Here is a 23,950-nt window from a genome sequence, read left to right as displayed (position 1 = left end):
TTATTCATCCTGATGTCCCCTCATATCCCATACCATCTTGTGCTTATCTTCTAATTTTATCAGCCCCTCACCAACTCATATCAATCCGACTTACCCCTTTGTCTTTCCTTCTCCATGCCAAATCACCCACTGTGGAAACATCGTCTCCATGTCCTCTCTATCCAGATCTCTCAGTATTCTGTAAGTTTCAATCAGATCCCCCCACCCCCACCATCCTTCTGAACTCCATCAATAAAGACATCAACGGCTCCTCATGTGACAAGACTTTCATCCCTAGGGTCATTTTTATATATCATCTCTGGGCCCCCTTCATGCCAACATATTGTTCCTTAGATGTGGACCCCAAACTTGTCCACAATATTCCAAATGTGGTCTGATTAGAACCTTACGCAGCCTCAGCATACTTCTGTGCTGTTGTATTCGAGCTCTCATGAAATGAATGCTAACATTGCATGTCCACTCCCAGCTGCCAGCTGAACCTGAATGTTAACCTGCAGAGAATCCTGAACTCCCAAGTCCCTTTGTGCTTCAGATTTGCAAATCCTTTACCCTTTTAGAAAATAGGCTAACCTCTTTACTTCACACCGAAGTGCATAATGTACACTTTCCTGCATGGTATTCCATTTGCCACTTCTTTATCCATTATCCTAACCTGTCCACATCCTTTTGCAGCCTGTCCACTTCCTCAACACTACCTGCCTCTATATCTATTTTTGTGTCATCTGCAAACTTAGCAACAATTCCCTCAGTTTGTTTGTCCAAGTTGTTAATGTATCATGTGAATAGTTGCGATCTCAACACTGACCCCTGCGGAACTCCACTGGTAGCCGACTGCCAATCTGAAAAGGATCCCGTGATCCCCATTCCCTGCCTTCTGCCAGTCAGCCAATCCTCTATCTATGCCAATACCTTGTCTGTCACACCATGGGCTGTCATCTTATTTAGCAGCCTCCTGTGCGGACTTCTGGAAATGCAAATAGATCACATCCATTAACTCTCCTTTGTCTAACTTGCTCACTACCTCCTCCGAGAATTGTAATAGATTTATCAGGCATGATCTCCCCTTCACAAAGCCTTCTGATTCCACCCTATTTTACCACACACTTTGACTCTCGTCCTTAGTAATGGACTCTAAAATCTCAGCAATGACAAGGTCAGACTAACTAGCCTATAGTTTCCTGTCTTCTGCCGTCCTCCCTTCTTAAACAGGGATGTTACATAAGCTATTTTCCAGTCCTCTGAGACCCTCACTGACTCTATTGATGCCTGAGAGATCACCACCAATGCTTCTACAATCTCCTCAGCTATCTCCATCAGAACGTTGGGTGTAGTCCATCAGGTCTGGGTGATGTATCTACCTTCAGATCGTTCAGCTTCTCCAGCAGCCTCTCCTTCATGTTAGCTGCTATACTGACCTCGGCCCCCTTACTCTGTTGAAGAACTGGTGCAATCTGTTTGTTGGAGGTGGACCATCAAAGTTACTAAGGAGGGCGTTCCAAGATTCTGACCCTGGGTGACACTCTCAATAAAACTGAGATTATCTGAAACTCTTGATCACAGCAACACTCATTCATCTCTCAATCCTATGCTCACTAACTTACTTGAACTTCTGGTTAAGCAATGTGTTGATTTTAAAATTTGCATCTTTGTTTACATATTCCTGCATGACCTCAACCATGCTTTTTCTCTGCAACCTCCTCCAACCCCACAACTCTCTAAGATATCTATGCTCCCTTAATTCTGACCTCTTGAACATCTCCAATTTTAATTTCTGTACTGTGGTAGCTGTCTCTCCAGCTGTACTGCTCCTTAACTCTGGAATTACCTCCCTGAACACTTCTGACTCTCTATTCTCTAACGTCCATTAGAATGATGCTTAAACCTCCCACTTTGACAAACTGTTGACCAACTGACCCTAACATTTCCCTTTCAGTCCTTTTGACTCACGGACCCTAACATCTCCCTTTTGTCAGTCTTTGTTTTCCAATGGGCATGCAATGTAACAATTGAGATGGTTTAAGGCATGTAAGATGCTATATAAATACATTACTTTTATTTTTATACATTACTACTGTTATTGTTCAGTCTGTGGTCATTAAACCAGTAAAATGAATGCAAAGATAAAAATTTCAATGCATTATTTAAATATCTTTACACCAATACTTACAATAATGAAGCTCCCTTGACTGATGAATTCATAAATTTCAGGAAAAAGGCTCAGAATGAGGAGTCAATTAGTTTTAAACTCAAACATGCTTCGAGGTAGTAAGATCATATGTTTTCCAAAAGCTTTGGAGTTAATACAGTCTGTGATAGCAACGAGCTGGAGTAAACTTGGTAAATCTTTTACTCAGAAAAGAGTCTTGGTCAGTTTAATATTTAAAAACCTCTGGGGATTTAGAGAAGGAATGAATAATTTAGCTTAAGCTTTCAGAAAAAAATGCATTTTCTTTTTGTACATTAAGTTAAAGGGCAATGTCATTTTTCAATTTGATTTTACCATTTTGAAAAAACAACAACTGCATGATGGGTAGAGAGATACTTTATCAGCACCAGGGATTGTCAAGTCACATCCATCATTTCAGTTTTAGCCTTTAATTTGAAACAAACAAGACGGCAGAGAGATGGTGCAGTGAATTAGCAGAGTTTTGTCCATCCCTAACACAGAAGATTGGACCAGACAAGATGTCTGACTTTAATCTATCTGCCTTTCAGTCTAAATTAACATTGAGAAGGGATTAATATTTTCAGCAGAGAGTGAACCAGCAGGATAGTGAGTGCATCATCTGAAGGATTCATAATACTGTGAGTATTCAGAGGTTCAGTCAAAGCACATTTCTTTTCCCTGCTGTGTAAAAGGAACATTAGAGCTGACTCTGCAATTATTTTCTTGCTGAAAATGTGGATTAAAAATTGGAAAAGAGTTCCATTCTCCAGCACTGACACGTCTTTCATTCTAGGGAAGTTACTGTGGGCATTATAAATGAGCAATAAAAGGACGGACTGAAAAAGTGAAAATTGCTTTCAGTTTTGTAAAGATAAAATACTGAGACTGCTATAAATCCAAAGTAAAATCAGAAAGTGTTGGAAAGTCTCAGAAGACTTCAAGAGGGGAACATAGACATAATGAGTGCCTGACGGGAGAGATTGGGCCAGCTCACCTCCCTGCAGCCCTGGAATAGGCAGAACTCCATTTCACATAGTTTTGGCAATTGTTTGCCTAAAGTTATAGCTTCTAAACATCTCAGGAAGGACATCCCAACTCCCAAGAGCTTGTTGTTAATCATCAGGCAGACGTATACAAATTCAAACAGAGCTGTTTATTTTTGTGAACAGGTGCTACAAAGTGACAGAATGCTCTCGGCTCCCATGCTTATTGGGCCACATAACTTGATGTAAAATAAAATGACTGCCCTCTCTTTCTTTATTTTTGTATCCATGCTTTGGATGTGCACATCACATTTATTGAGTGTCCCTTGCCCATTGAGAAGGTGAGGATGAACTGCCTTCTTGAACCACTGCAGTCCATGTGCTGTAGGTTGACTCACAATACCTTGAAGGAGGGAATTCCAGGAGTTTGAACCAGCAACATTGAAGGAATGGCAATATATTTCCAAGACAGGATACTGAGTGGCTTGGAGGGGAAGTTGAATGTGGTAGTGTTCCCATGCATCTGTTGCCCTTGTCCCTCAAGATAGAAGTGGCAGGGGGTTAAGAAAGTGCTGTCTGAGGAGACTGAATACATTTCTGCAGTGCATCTTGTAGATGGTACACACTGCTGCTACTAAGCATCAGTGGTGGAGCTAGTAGATGGTTATGCATCAATCAAATGGGGGACTGCTTTGTCCTGGGTGGTGTCAAATTCTTGTGTGACAAGTATTTCATCCCACTCCTGCCTTGTGCCTTATTGATGATGGACAGGCTTTGGGGAGTCAGGAGGTGAAGCATCGATGAAGCTCTCACAGCTTTCTCGTTAACAATGTAATTGTTAAGGGTTTTGTGGAGCAGTGGTAGTGTCCCTTCCTCTAGGCCAGTAGCTCTGGAACAATGTCCCACCACAGGGTATGCAACATGTGAATTTGTATCTTTCCACGTGTAACTAGATTGTTGGAAAAAACAACAAAATTGCTTGCAGCCAAATGTTTCAAATCCCCTCTGCCAACTGAGATCCAAGTGCTGAAACCTCATAAATCAAAATCAAAATAGAAGGCAAAAAAAAATGAGATATTAAAACCTCAGATCAAATCACATAGCCATCATTACCAAATGGTACTATTTGGATCTACTTACTGTTGAAGTTCCCCAAGGAATCCATGAACTCAATGTTGAACTATAGCAGTCAAGAAGGGCACAGGTTTGATATTCAATTTAGATTCATTCAAAAAATTACAGCTGAGTCACTCAGTCTGTCTGGTTTGGTGGTATCACTGTAACCTTTATTTAAAGCTAGCTCTCCCTGACTCACTGTTATCAGTTCCCCAGAACGATCCCTCACCAACTGAATACACAGGTACAACCAATAAAAGGTCACAGAGCAAAAACATTACTCTGTATTTCTCTCCACCAACATTCTCTGATCTTCTGGATATTTCCCACATCTTTCCTTTTCATTTCAGGTTTTTACTGTACACATTATTTTACTTTTTAGTGTGTTAGGAATTTAGGAGAAACCTCATTGCTGTGAGATTGGTGAGAAAGTGGTACTTGCTGTCACAGGGAGTGAATGGAGGAATAAGCATCGGTCAAGTCACTGGGAAGAAACAAACAGAGAAAAATTTTAATGGGATTGGACTAAAGAGGGTAGGAACAGGGACATTATCATATAAAACTGTTGGGCTTAAAAGATCCGTTTCTGTTTCTGCTGATCAAACAGCAATTGCTTCTCCAAGAAATTAATGAAAGAAACTTTGAAAAACTGCAGAAGCAGCTGACACCACCCCCACTGTCTGAGAATGCTCTGATTTTCACCCAGCTGATAAATAATGGTTGATCAGTAGAAGGTTCAGCCCTACCTAGAACACACTCAGTACTTCTGCACAAATAGATTTTTGCTCTGTTTTTCATGTTATAGATGATCCATCTCTTACTCTGATTGCCAGCCGACAGATATGGAATAATTTGAGACAGACACCCTCTGGAAATGAAGTTGAGGAATTAGGATGGGGTAATGGGCCAGAATACTCCACAGATAGATGGCCTGCCCTTTTGTATTGCTCTTTCTGGAGTGGAATTCCAGAAATATGAGACTCTAACCGTTCTGTCATAAAAGAGAAATATATAACTATGTGATGAGAAACTCAATGCAGACTGAATGCTAAATCTGTAAGTGAATACATCTTAAGTTCCGACTCCCATACTGATTTTATCCTTAAAGAATGATTGCTTAATTTAGGTGAAGATTTCTTGAGAGCGATAGTGAGTGGTTTATTCTGTGTTTAATGTTACAAGAGGGGTAGATTAATGTCTTGTACATTTATTATAGATGTTGCTTGACAGAATCTAAGTTCCACAGAGAATTACCTCAGGCAGTATTGCTTTTGGTTTTAACATTCAAATTATTATCCACTTCTAGTGAATATCTTTAAAATTATATTCTCTATGCAACAATATTATGTAATAAAAACTAGAGATCATTATTAAGCAGCTTATCTACTCATAATTATTGAAATGCACCCCATTCTTTGCACTCAATGCTACAGGCTGTATTTATATAAGAGTCATTGAAACAATGAATACATTGATACAATGCAGTGTATGTTACTGAATTTCATTGCATTTTGGTGGATGAGTTAACCTCTTTTTCTTCTTGACTATATTAATTTTTCCCAGAAAGAAAGTTAGTTTTTAAAATAGGAAGGCAGGCCCAGCACAGATAAGTTTGAAAGGAAGTAGATGGAAAAACATCAAACAGCAATCATGGCTCCAAGAAAAACCAATGAAAGAAACATTGAAAGACTGCCGAGGAAGAGCCAACAGCCCTGCCCCACACACCCACCCTCCACTGTCTGAGAGTGCTCTGATTTTAACCAGGCTGATAAATAATGGTTGACCATTAGAGTGTTCAGTCCTGTTTTTAACACACCCAACACTCTTAGATTAGATTACTTACAGTGTGGAAACAGGCCCTTCGGCCCAACAAGTCCACACCGCCCCGCCGAAGCGTACCCACCCATACCCCTACATCTACATCTACATCGACCCCTTACCTAACACTACGGGCAATTTAGCATGGCCAATTCACCTGACCTGCACATCTTTGGACTGTGGGAGGAAACTGGAGCACCCGGAGGAAACCCACGCAGACACGGGGAGAACGCGCAAACTCCACACAGTCAGTCGCCTGAGGCGGGAATTGAACCCGGGTCTCCGGCGCTGTGAGGCAGCAGTGCTAACCACTGTGCCACCGTGCAATCACTGTGCAATCTCTTGCACAAACAGATTTTTTTTCTCTGCTTCTCATGTGATCAGTGTTTCCCAAAATATTCCTTTTCATTGTAAACCTTGTTCTTGTTTTTTTGTGGATACATCTGTGGCTTTGGCCTTGAAGCCAGTTTTTCCTGCTCCTATCAGCTCCAAATTCATGACCCCAAATTTACTTTCATTCTTTCGCCATTTTCATACTAATTCCTTCTTTTTCTGTGTTTCACATCAATATAATGCTTCACATTTCCTGGTCTGTCCTTCCTCCACATTAAAGGATGTGCTTCAAATGTTAAGGTTTTGTTTGAATTACTACATTTTGACCCAGCTCCTCATTTTTCTAACTAACACAGAAAATGACAAAGAAACTCAGTAGGTCTGTGAAGAGAGAAATAGTTAACATTTTGAATCTGATATGATTCTTCTTCAGAACTGAAAAGAATTGGAAGATGGTGTTGTTACACTTTTGAAAGAGATGTTGGAGGAACAAGGGAATCAGATGGTGTGGAGTCTCAGTGCAGGAAGACTCTCATCAGATATGACACAGTGTGTATCATTCTGATGTTTGAGTCCAGAGATTTTTGATACAATTCTCACACTAGATTCTTGGAGCCATATTCTAGACTGACATGTCAGAGTGATAGTGAAGGGGTACTGCACTGTTGGTGATGCTGCCTAGCAATTAAAATGAGGTCCTGTACAAACTCTAAGGCTGAGATGAATGAGTCCACAACATTGTTTGAAGAGCAGATCATTATTCATGGCATCCTAACCAATATGTGTGCCCCAACCAACATCATTAGAATGGATGATCCAGTCGCTACTTTAGTGCTGTTTATTAGAGATGGTCATGTGCTGATTGGTCATTGTGATTCTTCCCACAGTACTTCAGTGACTGTGCTTTGGTGATATGTTTTGGTCAGTCTTCAGGGTATAGGAGCCCTGTATAAATGCAAAGTTACTCTTCCACTTTTATTTTCCATTTTAGTTCCTGAAAGAAATGTTGCTAACTTTTCCATTCAGACAAGAGCTTGTGGGGACTATCATTGGGAGGCTTTATAACCTTAACACATGATTTCTCTTAATTAATGGACAGCTCACTGTAAAGAGAATGATTTTTTTGTTTTATAAGGTGTATGATTTACTTAATATCTATTTGTATAATATTTGATATGTCTATATTATATATATATTAGAGTGTGAATTTTGAATTAGTCACTTGTGAGTTTTGTTCAATGCTTACAGGGAGTTCAATAATAATTAACTCATTTAGTTTTTCAGGAACCATACTAATATTTAAATTAGTATGTGTCAGGTAGCACCTAACTGCAGAATTTTCTGGAGTTATTCATGACGTGAATTTGTTTGTATTGTTAGAGTATTACAATTAGAGACAGCAAATAGTAAAATGCATTTTCTCGGTTTTGCTTTCAAATAATCAAGGATTGATTTTAGTGCGGGAGAAACTAGAGATTTGAAAAATATTTGGGTCATTCATAGAAGACAGCATGGGTTACAATGTAAGAATGGTTTCTCCTGGAGAAAGATGTTAGTTTAAAACCATTCAGAAATAGATTCCCTCAGTGTAAGGGTTGTAATTATAAAATTCCAGTCCAGAGATATTTCATTAGAAATCTGAAGGAATTATTTGAAGCTAAGAAGGAGGAAATTCCATTGCATTAATAATCAAGGAAGAAGCTATCAAGCTCTCAAGACTGGGAATTGAAAGAAATGGTTAAGACCAACGTACAGATGTGACAGAGAAGGAAACTCGATCTGATGTTTGAATACTGGCATTGGATAGGCATGTGGAGGATAGTGGGCTAGTATAGGTTAGGTGGGCTTGGATCGGTGCAACATCGAGGGCCAAAGGGCCTGTATTGCACTGTATTCTTCTATGTTCTACTGTAAAGTGATGGTGTTGGGATCAGAAGATTTTACTGAATGTTTTGAAATCTTGATTGAATGTAATTAGTTTGGTCTGTTCTACTTTATCCACACTTATTTTGTATAATAATTGTTAAAACTAAATTTGCAACATGATGCTATATTTTAGTGAAAGACTGCTTTGTGTTGTTTTGGAAAAAAATACTATCAAACTTTAAGTATAGAATCTGTCTTTTCCAGTGGTGACATCAGTTGTTATCATAATGCTTAAGACAATTGTTTAACTGGAATATTTTTAGTGCAATTAATCTTTTAGATTCAGTGTCAATCAAAGAAATGTAAGTAGTTGTTTGATAATGTAGAACTCGAGTATTGCTGAAAGGGAGCCACACTCAATAGAACCTAGAACAATACAGCGCAGAACTGGGCCTTTCACCCTTGAGGTTGAGCCGACCTGTGAACTAATCTAAGCCAATCCCCCTACACTATCCCATCATCATCCATGTGCTTATCCAAGGACTGTTTGAATGCACCTAATGTGACTGAGTTAACTACATTAGCAGATAGAGCCTTACCACTCTCTGAGTGAAGAACCTGCCTCTGACATCTGTCTTAAATCTATCACCCCTCAATTTGTAGTTATGTCCCCTCGTACAAGCTGTCATCATCATCCTAGGAAAAAGACTTTCACTGTCTACCCTATCTAATCCTCTGATCATCTTGTATGTCTCTATCAATTCCCCCTTAGCCTTCTTCTCTCCAATGAGAAAAGGCCCAAGTCCCTCAGCCTTTCCTCATAAGACCTTCCCTCCAGACCAGGCAACATCCTGGTAAATCTCCTCTGCACCTTTTCCAATGCTTCCACATCCTTCCTGTAATGGGGCGACCAGAACTGTACACAAAATTCCAAGTGTGGCTGCACAAGTGTTTTGTATTGTTGCAGCATGACTTTACAGCTCTGGAACTCAATCCCTCTATCAATGAAACCTAACACACCGTATGCCTTCTTAACAGCACTGTCCACCTGGGTGGCAACTTTCAGGGATCTATGTACATAGGCTCCACGATCCCTCTGCACATCCACATGACCAAGAATCTTTCCATTGACCCAGTATTCTGCCTTCCTGTTATTCTTCCCAAAGTGAATCACCTCACACTTAGTTGCATTGAACTCCATTTACCACCTCTCAACCCAATTCTGAAGTTTATCCAAGTTCCCCTGCAACCTGTAACATTCTTCCACACTGTCCACTACTCCACCGACTTTAGTGTCATCTGTAAACTTACTAATCCATCCACCCATGCCTGCGTCCAAGGCATTTATAAAACTGACAAACAGCAGTGGCCCCAAAACAGATCCTTGTGGCACACCACTAGTAACTGGACTCCAGACTGAATATTTTCCATCAACCACCACTCACTGCCCTCTTTCAGAAAACCACTTTCTAATCTAAACTGCTGAATCACCCTCAATCCTATGCCCCTGCATTTTCTCCAAAAATCTACCATCTGGAACTTTATCAAAGGCTTTACTGAAGTCCATGTATACCACGTCAACTGCTCTACCCTCATCTACATGCCTGGTCACCTTCTCAATAAACACTCAATGAGGTTTGTGTGACACGACCTGTCCTTGACGAAACCATGCTGACTATCTGAAATCAAATTGTTGTTGCAAGATGATTATAAATCTTATCTCTTATAATCCTTTCCAAACCTTTTCCTACAACAGACATAAGGCTCCTTGGATGCTGCCTGAACTGCTGTGCTCTTCCAGCACCACTAATCCAGAATCTGGTTTCCAGCATCTGCAGTCATTGTTTTTACCTATAAAGCTCATTGGTCTATAATTACCTGGGTCATCTCTACTGCCCTTCTTGTACAAGGGCATAACATTTGCAATCCTCCGGTCCTCTGGTACTAAACCTGTAGACAACGTCAATTCAAAGATCAGGCCAAAGCCTCCGTCATCTTGTCCCTAGTTTCCCAGAGAATCCTCGGATAAATCCCATCCAGCCCAGGGGACCTACTACTTTCACACTTTCTAGAATAGGTAACACCTCCACTTTACTAACCTCAATCCTTTTTACTCTAATAGCCCATATCTCAGTCTTCTCCTGTATAATATTCTCCTTTTGCTGAGTGAAAACAGATGAGAAATATGCATTTAGCACCTCTCCGATCTCCACAGGGTCCACACACAACTTCCCACTTCTGTCTTTGACTGGCCCTATTCCTACCCAGTCATCTTTTTCTTCCTCACATACCTATAGAAAGCTTTAGGGTTCTCCTTTATCCTACCTACTCAAGACTGCTCATGTCCCCTCCTTGTTCTTCTTAACTCTCTCTTTAAATCCTTCCGAGCTGATCTGTAACTCTCCATCACCTCAGTTGAACCATCTCATCTCAACATCACATAAACCTCCCTCTTCCACTTAACAAGCGATACAATTTCTTTAATAAATAAACCGTGGTTTCCTTACCTTATCACTTCCTCCTTGCCTGACAGGGACATACCTATCAAGGGCATGCAATATTTGTTCCTTAAACCAGTTCCGAATTTCAATTGTCTGCATCCCCTGCATTTTGCTACCCCATTCTATACCTTCTAGGTTTTGCCTAATCACATTATAGTTACCCTTCCCCCATCGATAACTCTTGCTCTGTGGCATGTACCTATCCCTTTCCATTGCTCAACTAAATGTAACCGAATTATGGTCACTCTCTCCAAAGTGCTCACCTATCAATAGATCAAACACCTGGCCTGGTTCATTACCAAGCACCAGATCAGTGTGACCTCCCCTCCTACCGGCCCTTCAACATACAGTGTCAGGAAACCCTCCTGTACACATTGGACAAAAACAGATCCATCTGACATACTAGAGTTATAGCATTTCCGGTTAATGTTGGGGAAGTTAAAGTCTCCCATAATGACCACCCTGTTCCTTTCACTCCTACCCAGAATCATTTTGCCAATTCTTTCCTCCACTTCCCTGGAACTCTGCGGAGGCCTATAAAAATTTCCCTGCAATGTGAGCTCACCTCTCCTGTTTCTAACCTCAGCCCATACCACCTCAGTAGACGAGTCCACACCAAACGTTCTTTCAGCCACTGTTATACTGTCCTTAACTTTGTTCATGGAATGCCCTGCCAGTAGCAGTAGTGGACTCTCCCTCTTTATGGGTATTTAAGCGGGCATTGGATAGGTATATGGAGGATAGTGGGTTAGTGTAGGTTAGGTGGGCTTTGATCGGCGCAACATCGAGGGCTGAAGGGCCTGTACTGCGCTGTATTCTTCTATGTTCTATGTTCTATAACTAACAAAGCCACATTTCCCCTCTTTTACCACCTTCCCTGATCTTAATGAAAGATCTAAACCCTGGAACCTGCAACATCCATTCCTGACTCTGCTCTATCCATGTCTCTGAAATGGTCACAACATCGAAGTCCCAGGTACCTATCCATGCTGCAAGCTCACCTAAATTATTCCGGATACTTCTGGCATTGAAGTAGACACACTTCAAATCAGCTTGCTGTCTGTCAGCACATTCCTGTGACCATGAAATCCTATCCCTGTCCTCCTTAGTCTCATCCTCCTGTGCACTGCAACTACACCTCCTGTTCCCATCCCCCTGCTGAGCTAGTTTAAACCCTTTTCATTTGGCACTCCGTGGACAAGAAGTACCAAAGTAGTGGGGAAACAATAGTTGCACAATATAAGAGAGTAGAGATTCCACACTGCAGGGATTCTATGATTCTGGTACTAATTGATTAGTGAACTCTGATATGTGTAAAGTGTTTTCACTGGAGAATGAACCAGTTAATGATGACTGGCAGTTAGCTGCCAAGCTCTGTTTATATTTTAAACCATCAGGTTGACTCTGATTGGTCAAGGAACTGCCCTGAGAAATGAATCAGAGACTGACTATTTTGTTGAGGTCAACTGATCTGAATAGATATCAGAAAGTCTCTGGTTCATGTCTCATGGCAATCTGGTTTAAAATTTAAACAAAGCTTCACATTTAATTGCAAGTCATCTTGAACTGGTACATTCTCCATGGTAATGCCTCAACCAATCAAATCACCAACCACTCTCCTCTCAAATGTTGTTACCCCTTTGCTTTGAAAATTCTTGTGAATGGTCCTGATGAATGCAAGACAGAAATATTCAACAAAATACTCTCAGAGCACAGAACATAGAATACTACAGCACAGTACAAGCCCTTCGGCCCGCAATGCTGTGCTGAGCATTTATCTGGATCTAACATCAACCTAACTAACACACCCCTCAATTTACTACAGTCTATGTGCTTGCTCAGCCGTCGCTTAAATGTCCCTAATGTCTCTGACTCTACTATCACCACTGGCAGTGCATTCCACGCACCCACCACTCTCTGCATAAAGAACCTACCTCTGGCACCTACCTCCAATCACCTTTAAATTTTTACCCCTCGTGACAAGCATCTCTGTCCTAGGGAAAAGTTCCTGGCTATCTACTCTATCAAGTCACCATTCTTCCTTCTTCTCTTCATATGAAAAGCCCAAACTCACTCAATCTCTCTTCATTAGACACACCCTCCAATCCAGGTAGCATCCTGGTAAATCTCCTGTGCACTCGCTCTAAAGCATTTACATTCTTCCGATAGTGAGGTGACCATAACTGGACACAATATTCCAAATGTGGTCTAACCAGGATTTTATAGAGCTGCAGCAAAGCTTTGTGGCTCTTCAACTCAAGCCCCCTGTTAATGAAAGCCAAAACACCAGACACCTTCTTAACAATCTTCTCAACTTGGGAGGCAACTTTGAGGTATCTATGGATGTGGACCCCAAGATCCCATTGTTCCTCCATGCTGCCAAGATACCTAGCTTTAACTCTGTATTCAGCATTGAAACTTGACCTTCCAAAATGAATCACTTCACATTTATTCAGTTTGAACTCCATCTGCCACATCTCAGCCCAGCCCTGCATCCTGTCAATGACATCTTGTAGTCGAGAGTGAGGTGCTGGGAAAGCACAGCAGGTCAGGCAGCATCTGAGGAACAGGAGGATCGAGGCTTTGGACATACGCCCTTCATCAGGCTTACGCCTGAAACATCGACTCTCCGGCTCCTCAGATGCTGCCTGACCTGCTGTGCTTTTCCAGCACCACACTCTTGACTCTGATCTCTAGCATCTGCGGTCCTCACTTTCTCCCAATATCATGTTGTCGCCTGCAATAGCCCTCAATACTATTTCCAACACCACTGACCTTTGTGTCATCGGTAAACTTACTAACCCACCCTTCCACTTCTTCATCCAAGTAATTTATAAGAACTACAAAGAGCAGAGACCCAAGAACAGATCCCTGTAGGACACCATGGTCACTGGCCTCCAGGCGGAATACTTTCCATCCACTACCACTCACTGTCTTTTTTCAGCTAGCCAATTCTGTATCCAGACAGCCAAACCTCCCTATATCCTATACCTCCTAACTTTCTGAATGAACCTACCGTGGGAAACCTTATCAAATGCCTTACTGCAACTTGTCTCAGAACATCCTTAAAGAACTCAATAAGGTTTGTGAGGCATGATCTGACCCTCACAAAGCCATGCTGACGATCTTTAATCAAACTATGGCTTCCAAATAGTTATAAATCTTATTTTTCAGAATCCTTTCCAATACCTTGCTTACCAAAGCTGTAAGACTGACTGGTCTGTAATTCCCAGGGATTACCCTATTCCTTTTCTTGAGCAGAGGAACAGCATGTGCCTCCCTCCACTCAGCTGGCACTACTCCTGTGGAGAGTGAGGATGCAAAGAGGCACAGCAATCTCATTCCTCACTTCCCACAGTAACCTTGGATACATCTGGTCAAGTGCTAGGGACTTTTCTATCTTGGTGATTCCCAGAATTTCCAGCACATCCACTTTCTTAATATCAATCTGTTCAAGACTATTAACTTGGTCCCCGGTGTTCTCACTATCAACAAGGTCCCTCTCCCTAGTGAATATTGAAGCAAGACACTCTTTTAGCACCTCCCCTACCTCTTCAGACTCCAGGCACAAGTTCCCTCCACTATCCCTGATCAGCCCTACCCTCTCTCTGATCATTCTCATATTCCTCATGTAAACGTAGAACGCCTTTGGGTTTTCCATATAAAAGCAAATTACTGCGGAGGCTGGAATCTGAAAGGAGAGAAAAGAGCTGACGTTTCGACAAAGCTTTGACAAAGGGTTAGTTAGACTCGAAATGTCAGCTCTTTTCTTTTCTTACAGATGCTGCCAGACCTGCTGAGATTTTCCAGCATTTTCTCTTTTGGTTTTGGGTTTTCCCTAATCCTTCCTGCCAAGGCTTTCTCGTGCCCCCTCCTCACTCTCCTCAGTCCATTTTTGAGTTCTTTCCTAGCTACCTTGTAATCCTGTAAAGCTGTGCCAGATCCTTGCTTCCTCATCCTTAAGTAAGTTTCCTTCTTCCTCTTGATGAGAAGCTCCTCTTCTCTTGTCATCTAAGGCTCCTTCTCCTTCCCATTCCTTGGCAGTGGGACAAAGTTATCCAGCACTCACAACAAGTGCTCCTCAAACAGCCTCCACATTTCTGCTGTGCCTTTCCCATAGAACAATTGTTCCCAATTTACACTCAACACTTCTTGTCTAATAGCAGTGTAATTTCCCCTCCCATAATTAAATACATTCCCATCCTCGGCGAAAGTGAGGACTGCAGATGCTGGAGATCGGAGCTGAGAATGTGATGCTGAAAAAGCACAGCAGGTCAGGCAGCATCCGAGGAGCAGGAGAGTTGACATTTTGGGCAAGAGCCCTTCATCATGACACAAAGCTGGGTGGCAGGGTGAAATGTGAGGAGGATATTATGAGAATACAGGGTGATTTAGACAGGTTAGGTGAGTGGACGGATGCATGGCAGATGCAGTTTAATGTGGATAAGTTTGTGGTTATCCACTTTGATGGCAATAACAGGAAGGCAGATTACTATCTAAATGGAATCAAGTTAGGTAAAGGGAAAGTACAATGAGATTGAGGTGTTCTTGTAACACCATCAGTCAACGAAAGCAAGCATGCAGGTACAGCAGGTAGTGAAGAAGGCTAATGGCATGCTCGCCCTCATAACAAGAGGAATCGAGTATAGAAGCAAAGAGGTCCTTCTGCAGCTGTACAGGGCCCTGGTGAGACCGCACCTGGAGTATTGTGTGCAGTTTTGGTCTCCAAATTTGAGGAAGGACATTCTGGCTTTTGAGGGAGTGCAGCATAGGTTCACAAGGTCAATTCCCGGAATGGCGGGACTATCTTATGTTGAAAGATTGGAGCGACTGGGCTTGTATACACTTGAGTTTAGAAGACTGAGAGGGGATCTGATTGAGACGCATAAGATTATTAAAGGATTGGACACTCTGGAGGCAGGAAACATGTTTCCGTTGATGATTGAGTGCCGAACCAGGGGACACAGTTTAAAAATAAGGGATAGGCCACAGAGTTGAGGAGAAATGTCTTCACCCAGAGAGTGCTGGATATATGGAATGCTCTGCTCCAGAAGGCAATGTCTCTGGATACTCTCAAGAAAGCGATGGATAGAGCTCTTGAAGAGAGTGGAATCAAGGGTTATGGGGATAAGGCAGGAACAGGATACTGATTGAGGATGATCAGCCATGATCATAATGAATAGTGGTGCTGGCTCGGAGGGCCAAATGGCCTACTCCTGCACCTATTGTCTATTGTCGATTCTCCTCCTCCTAAGATGCTGCCTGACCTGCTGTGCTTTTCCAGAAACCACACTCACGACCACCTTCCCATACTGTCTGTTCCTATCCCTCTCCATGTCTATGACAAAGGTGAGGCAGTTGTGGTCAGTGTCACCAAAATACTCTCCCACCGAGAGATCTGACACTTGGCCTGGCTCATTGCCTAACACCAAATCCAATATGGCCTTCCCCCTAGTCAGCCTATCTACATATTGAGTCAGGAATCCTTCCTGGACATATCTGACAAAATTAACTCCATCCAGACCATCTACACTAAGGAGGTTCCAATCATTATTGGGGAAGTGGAAGTCATGACAACAACTCTGTTCCATCAGTACCTTTCCAAGATCTGCTCTACAATCTCTCTGGGGTAAAACAATGACTGCAGATGCTGGAAACCAAATACTGGATTAGTGGTGCTGGAAGAGCACAGCAGTTCAGGCAGCATCCAACGAGCAGCGAAATCGACATTTCGAGCAAAAGCCCTTCATCAGGAATAAAGGCAGTGAGCCTGAAGCATGGAGAGATAAGCTAGAGGAGGGTGGGGGTGGGGAGAGAGTAGCATAGAATACAATAGGTGAGTGGGGGAGGAGATGACGGTGATAGGAGAAGGAGGAGAGGGTGGAGTGGATAGGTGGAAAAGGAGATAGGCAGGTCGGACAAGTCCGGACAAGTCAAGGAGATAATGCTGAGCTGGAAGTTTGAAACTAGGATGAGGTGGGTGAAGGGGAAATAAAGAAACTGTTGAAGTCCATATTGATGCCCTGGGGTTGAAGTGTTCCGAGGCGGAAGATGAGGCGTTCTTCCTCCAGGCGTCTGGTGGTGGGGGAGTGGCGGTGAAGGAGGCCCAGGACCTCCATGTCCTCGGCAGAGTGGGAGGGGGAATTGAAATGTTGGGCCACGGGGCGGTTTGGTTGATTGGTGCAGATGTCTCGGAGATGTTCCCTAAAGCGCTCTGCTAGGAGGCGCCCAGTCTCCCCAATGTAGAGGAGACCACATCGGGAGCAACGGGTACAATAAATGATATTAGTGGATGTGCAGGTAAAACTTTGATGGATGTGGAAGGCTCCTTTAGGGCCTTGGATAGAGGTGAGGAAGGAGGTGTGGGCACAGGTTTTACAGTTCCTGCGGTGGCAGGGGAAAATGCCAGAATGGGAGGGTGGGTCGTAGGGGGGTGTGGACCTGACCAGGTAGTCATGGAGGGAACGGTCTTTGCGGAAGGCGGAAAGGGGTGGGGAGGGAAATATATCCCTGGTGGTGGGGTCTTTTTGGAGGTGGCGGAAATGTCGGCAGATGATTTGGTTTATGCGAAGGTTGGTAAGGTGGAAGGTGAGCACCAGGGGCGTTCTGTCCTTGTTACGGTTGGAGGGGTGGGGTCTGAGGGCGGAGGTGCGGGATGTGGACGAGATGCGTTGGAGGGCATCTTTAACCACATGGGAAGGGAAATTGCGGTCTCTAAAGAAGGAGGACATCTGGTGTGTCCTATGGTGGAACTGGTCCTCCTGGGAGCAGATATGGCGGAGGCGGAGAAATTGGGAATACTGGATGGCATTTTTGCAAGAGATAGGGTGGGAAGAGGTGTAATCCAGGTAGCTGTGGGAGTCGGTGGGTTTGTAAAAAATGTCAGTGTCAAGTCGGTCGTCACTAATGGAGATGGAGAGGTCCAGGAAGGGGAGCGAGGTGTCAGAGATGGTCCAGGTAAATTTAAGGTCAGGGTGGAATGTGTTGGTGAAGTTGATGAATTGCTCAACCTCCTCGCGGGAGCATGAGGTGGCGCCAATGCAGTCATCAATGTAGCGGAGGAAGAGGTGGGGAGTGGTGCCGGTGTAAGATCAACTGTTCTACATAGCCAACAAAGAGACAGGCATAGCTGGGGCCCATACGTGTGCCCATGGCTACGCCTTTTGTCTGGAGGAAGTGGGAGGATTCAAAGGAGAAATTGTTAAGGGTGAGGACCAGTTCGGCCAAACGAATGAGAGTGTCAGTGGAAGGGTACTGTTGGGGAAGTCTGGAGAGGAAAAAAACGGAGGGCTTGGAGGCCCTGGTGATGGCGGATGGAGGTGTAGAGGGATTGGATATCCATGGTGAAGATGAGGCGTTGGGGGCCAGGGAAACGGAAGTCTTGGAGGAGGTGGAGGGTGTGGGTGGTGTCTCGAACGTATGTGGGGAGTTTCTGGACTAGGGGGGATAGGACAGTGTCAAGGTAGGTAGAGATGAGTTCAGTGGGGCAGGAGCATGCTGAGACAATGGGTCGGCCAGGGTGGTCAGGTTTGTGGATCTTTGGAAGGAGGTAGAACCAGGCAGTGCGGGGTTCCCGGACTATGAGGTTGGAAGCTGTGGGTGGGAGATCTCCTGAGGTGATGAGGTTCTGTATGGTCTGGGAGATGATGCTTTGGTGATGGGGGGGGGTGTGGGGTCATGGTTGAGGGGGCAGTAGGAAGAGGTGTCCTTGAGTTGGCGTTTGGCTTCTCCAATCTTTCTGCTGCTATTGGGAGGGGGGGGGGGGTCTATAGAAAACACCGAATAAAATGACTGCTCCTTTCCTGTTACTAACCCCCACCCATCCTGACTCAATTGACAAATCCTCCTCAACAACTTCCTTTTCTGCTGCTGTGATGCCCTCTCTAATGAACAATGTTACTCCCCCTTCTCTTTCAGCAATACTCAAACTAGGACATTTATTTTATTGCTGCTCATATATATGATCATTTTTGAATCCAACTGTGCTGTTTTTGTATCTACAATTATTTCTAAATCCTTTCTGTGAATTAGATACTTTATTCAACATGATGAAGAAGCTGAGAGCTATTTTAACATTGATGCGAACAGTGGGGTTATTAAAACCATGAAGATACTTGATAGAGAAGAGACGCCATGGCTTAACATCACAGTCATTGCATCAGAGCTTGGTAAGTAAGATATAAAATGTTTCACTTTAGGTTGACTGAAAGTAACAAATATGGGGGCTGTCCAGTGGTTTGGATAAAAGCATCAGTGACTGAATTGTGACAGTGCAGGGTGGGGCCATTCAGCCCATTGTATTGTACCAGCTCTTCAAGCCCATATCGTTTCCTGTTGTGCCTTTCTTCATCCCCTTGCACGTTATTTCTATCAAAATAACTATCCAATCCCCTCCTGAATGCTTCAGTTGAACCTACTTCCATCATGTATTCAGGCAGTACATTCCAGACCCTAACTAATTGCTGTGTTTCTTTTTTTTTGCATCACCCTTGTTTTGTTTGCACATCACTTTATATCTATGTCCTCTCATTTCATTTCCTTTTATGGGCAGGAACAGGGTCTGCCTAACTACTCTATCCTGCCTGCACACAATTTTGGAAACCTCTATCAGATCTCTTCTCAAACTTCTTCTCTCCAAGGAGAACAGTGTCAACGTCTTCCATCTCTCCTTATCACTGACATTGCTGGAGCTATTCTTGTAATTCACTTCTCCATTCTCTTCAGTGCACTCACACCTTTAGTATAATGTGGCAGGCACCCGCAACTGTCCACAGTACTCAAGCTGAGGTCTAACAAGTATTCTGTACAAATTCAACATCACCTCCCTGCTGTTGGACTCTATGCTTCAATCAATAAGCTGAGAATACTGTACGCTTTGTTAACTGCTCTCTCCAATTGTTTTACTACCTTCAATGATCTGTGCAGAAATATATCCTGCACCCCTTTAGAATTGTACCCTTATATTATCTTCCAATGTTCTCCCAACCATAATGTATCAGCTCACACTCCTTTACATTGAAACTTATCTGCCACCTGTCCACACACTGCACCAATTTGTAAATGTCCTTTTGGATTTCCACACTATTCTTCTCTATTGTGTTACCTGCAAGCTTTAACCTTGTCCCCTGTACACCAAGATCCAGACCATAAATATAGAACAGGAAAAGCAACGGTCCAAAACCAATGCCTGGGGATCTCCAGTATAAACCATCATCCAGCCCGAAAATTATCCATTGACCAATAGTCTCTGTTTCTGATTTGTATCGACGTTGCTCCTATTGCTTATATATATAGACTTCCTTCACAACTCTATTATGTGGCACTGTATCAAATACACTTTGGAAATGCATGGTTACCACATTCACAGCTTTACCCTCATCGGGCCTTTCTGTTATCTCTTCAAAACAAAACTCCAGCAAGTTTGATAAACATGATTTCCCCTTTAGAAATTCATGCCAACTCTTCTTAACCAACTCACCTCTTTCTATGTTAGAACTAATTCTAGTTGAATAAACACTTCCAGAAGCTTCTCCACCATTGAACTTAAACTGACTGGTCTGTAATTATTCGGCTTATCCTTACAACCTTTCTTGACCAAGGCTGTAGTGGTTACAATTCTCCAGTACACTGACACCTCTCATGACTCTGGGGAAGACTGAAAGTTTGTGGCCAATGCTACCCTATTTTCTGGGGGATTGTGAGGACTGCCAATGCTGGAGAAGTCAGAGTCAAAGTGTGGCATTGGAAAAAGCACAGGTCAGGCAGCATCAGAGGAGCAAGCGAGTTGATGTTAGTACCTATTATTTCTCCGCACCCCTCCCAGTGCTAATGAAGGATTATGCCCACAACATCAACTCTCTTGCTCCTCTTGCTGCCTGACCTGCTGTGCTTTTTCCAGTGCCACATTTTATCAACTCCCAAAATATCTACCTGCACTTCCTTCAAAATCCTTGGATTTATCTCATCAGATATTGATGCCTCCTTGTCAACTTTAAATGTCAACAGTGTATCCAAGATCTCTTCCTTATGATATGTGAACCCTTCTAGTGACAGAGTTTCTTCCTCTGGCACCATGGCCTGTCCTTTTGTAAAGTCCCAGCTGATAGGAAACAGTCCAGCTTCGATTCACTATCCATTTTGGCGCCGTGTTTTACTTCCAATTAACTTTGATTTCCTTCCCCACGGCTACCAACACTGTGAAAGTGAATTCAGTTCATCGCTACTTCATTTGTGAAAGAAGTAACAATCAGTGTTTCACACAGCCATATCCTGTTTATGGGAGAAATAACATGAATTCAGCAATCACCTGGGCTCACCATCAAACTGAATAACACAAACATTAAAAGTTGTACAGTCAATTTAAAAGCGTTGTATGTTTGTACTGAGAGTGGTCATTCTGGTCATACACATAAATAGATTTCATTAAATTGAGACAACACCCTTTGAGTTTTCAGATGTAAATTGGTGGTGGTGAAAATCTTTAGGCCCCACGATAATATAAATTTGGTGAAATGTGTTAATGTATCTATTTGTGCCGGGGGTAAATGCTACTTATTTTGTTGATGATGATTTTTATATTTCACAGATAACCCCTCTCAGCTGACTGAAGTACCAGTTGCCATTCACGTTCTTGATGTAAATGATAATATACCGGAGCTTGCTGAAGATTATGACACAATCCTTTGTGAGAATGCCAAACCTGGTCAGGTACATGAGCAACGTTCTCATTTGCTTAACCACTGTAAATGTCTGATGTATCTGACATGGTACAAAAAACTGCGAGCAACAGAATAACTATATTTCATTGATCAATATTACAATCTTTTATGATCATTTGTAAGAGGAAAAATATATGACAGAGTTTGTTTGTCTAAAATCCATCAGATATTTTTGCATGAATACATATTATGTGTTGATATGTTGCTTCAAATGTTAGTTTAGAAAAATGATTAATTCTATAGGCCAAGTGCTGGACTGTGGACTAGTATAGATTTCCTGGAGCTTTGACCGTACAGACCCGTTGAGCAAAAGGACCCATGTATGGTTGTATGAAGTGTTCATCCAGACTCAGCTAATTTGTTTGATTTTGTTCAGATGATTCAGACTGTACATGCTCTGGACAAGGATGATTTCGCCAATGGACCAGGATTTTCCTTTTCCTTAGTACAGGAACTTCCACCAAATCCGAATTTTACACTGCAGGATAATGAAGGTAATGCTGAAAGTCAGAAAGTAATCCATTTAACCTGGGCACCATGTTAGTTTGTGCTATTTTTGCTGTTTCTAGTCAGGGATTAGAAAATTTCAAAGTGACTTGAGTCTCCACAATCTTCACTGTCAATTCACATCAAAGATAAACATTTGTTCAAAGTGAGAGAATCATTTTCCATCTTAAAAATAAATTAAGCTGACTTAGTAAATACGGTCAATATCAGACGATATTCATTGGCTGCTATTGAGATTTACTGACATAAGAGATTGGAAATCCAAAATATTTCAAAAAACAGATCTCACAGTGGGAGAGCACTTTGGTGACAGTGATCACAACTGCCTCGCATTTACCACAGCTTTGGAGACGGAAAGGAGCAGTTACTGAGGGAAGATATTTAATTGGGGAAAAGGAAATTATGATGCTATCAGACAGGAGTTGGGAAGTACAGACTGGGAGCAATTGTTCCACAGAATAGGCACAGCAGACATGTGGAGACTGTTTAAGGAGCAGTTGTTGCGAGTGATGCACAAATTTGTTCCTCTGAGACAGCCAAGAAGCGGTAGGATTAAGGAACCTTGGATCACAAGAACAGAGGAGCTTCTTATCAAAAGGAAGAAGGCACAGTACGTAAGGTGAAGGAAACAACGATCTAGCACAGTTTTAGAGGATTACAGGCCTGCTTGAAAGGAGCTCAGAAATGGACAACGGTCGAGCAGTTGATGTGGTATATATGGACTTCCGCAAGGCAGTTGATAAAGTTCCCCATGGTAGACTCATTCATAAAGTCAGGAGGTATGGGATACAGGGAGATTTAGCGATCTGGATTCAGAATTGGCTGGCTGACAGAAGGCAGGGAGTGGTTGTAGATGGAAAGTATTCTGCCTGGAGGTCAACATTGAGCAGGGTCCCACAGGGTTCTGTTCTTGGGCCTCTGCGCTTTGTAAATTTTATAAATGACCTGGATGAGGAGATTGAGGGGTGTGTTAGTAAATTTGCCGATGATACAAAGGTTGGAGGCGGAATTGATAGTATAGAGGGCTACTGCAGGCTGCAGCATGACATAGACAGGATGCAGAGCTAGGCTGAGAAATAGCAGATGGAATTCAACTTGGATAAATGCGAAGTGATGCATTTTGGAAGGTCAAACTTGAATGCTGAATATAGGATTAAAGACAGGATTTTTGGCAGTGTGGGGGAACAGAGAGATCTTGGTGTTCAAGTACATAGATCCCTCAAATTGGATAGAGTTGTTAAGAAAGCATATGGTGTTTTGGCTTTCATTCATGGGGGATCAATTTTAAGAGCTTCGAGATTTTGCTACAGTTTTACAAGTCTCTGGTGAGACCACACTTGGAATTATGGTCCAGATCTGGTCACCCTACTATAGGAAAGACACAGAGGCTTTGGAGAGGGTGCAAAGAAGGTTTACCAGAATGCTGCCTGGACTGGAGGGTTGCCTTATGAAGAGAGGTGACTAAGCTCGGACTTTTCTCGCTGGAGAGAAGGAGGAAGAGAGGTGACCTGATCGAGGTATACAAAATAATGAGAGGAATAGATAGAGTCAATAACCAGAAACTTTTCCCCAGGGCAGGATTGATTGGTACGAGGGGTCATAGTTTTAAAATATTAGGAGAATGGTATAGAGGGGACGTCAGAGGAAGGTTCTTTATGCAGAGAGTTGTGAATGCATGGAATGCGTTGTCAGCGGCGGTGGTGGAAGCAGAGTCATTGGGGACATTTAAGTGACTGCTGGACATGCACATGGATAACAGTGAGTTGAGGGGTGTGTAGGTTAATTTATTTTATTTTACATTAGGATTAATCCTCGGCACAACATCGTGGGCCAAAGGGCTGTTCTGTGATATACTTTTCTATGTTCTACGTTCTCTGTTCTGAACACCATATCTTATAATTGAGTGATTTAGAAACTTAAATAGCAAAATAATTTTACAAA

At 42.6% G+C, this 23,950-nt stretch overlaps 1 protein-coding gene across 11 annotated transcripts in view; it reads left to right on the top strand.

Moving 5' to 3' along the window:
* LOC140464825 (cadherin-18) overlaps window positions 1-23,950 on the top strand; it is a 742,457-nt gene that overhangs the window by 695,786 nt on the left and 22,721 nt on the right. For all 11 annotated transcript variants that reach the window (XM_072560305.1, XM_072560296.1, XM_072560294.1 and 8 more), the window contains 3 exons: window positions 18,816-18,952; window positions 21,370-21,491; window positions 21,879-21,996. In XM_072560305.1, the coding sequence (XP_072416406.1) occupies window positions 18,816-18,952; window positions 21,370-21,491; window positions 21,879-21,996 (377 nt within the window). The remainder of the gene's footprint in view (window positions 1-18,815; window positions 18,953-21,369; window positions 21,492-21,878; window positions 21,997-23,950) is intronic.

This window comes from Chiloscyllium punctatum, chromosome 41 (assembly GCF_047496795.1).
Source record: "Chiloscyllium punctatum isolate Juve2018m chromosome 41, sChiPun1.3, whole genome shotgun sequence".
Taxonomy (NCBI): Eukaryota; Metazoa; Chordata; class Chondrichthyes; order Orectolobiformes; family Hemiscylliidae; genus Chiloscyllium; species Chiloscyllium punctatum.
This window is presented reverse-complemented; position numbering and strand designations above follow the sequence as displayed.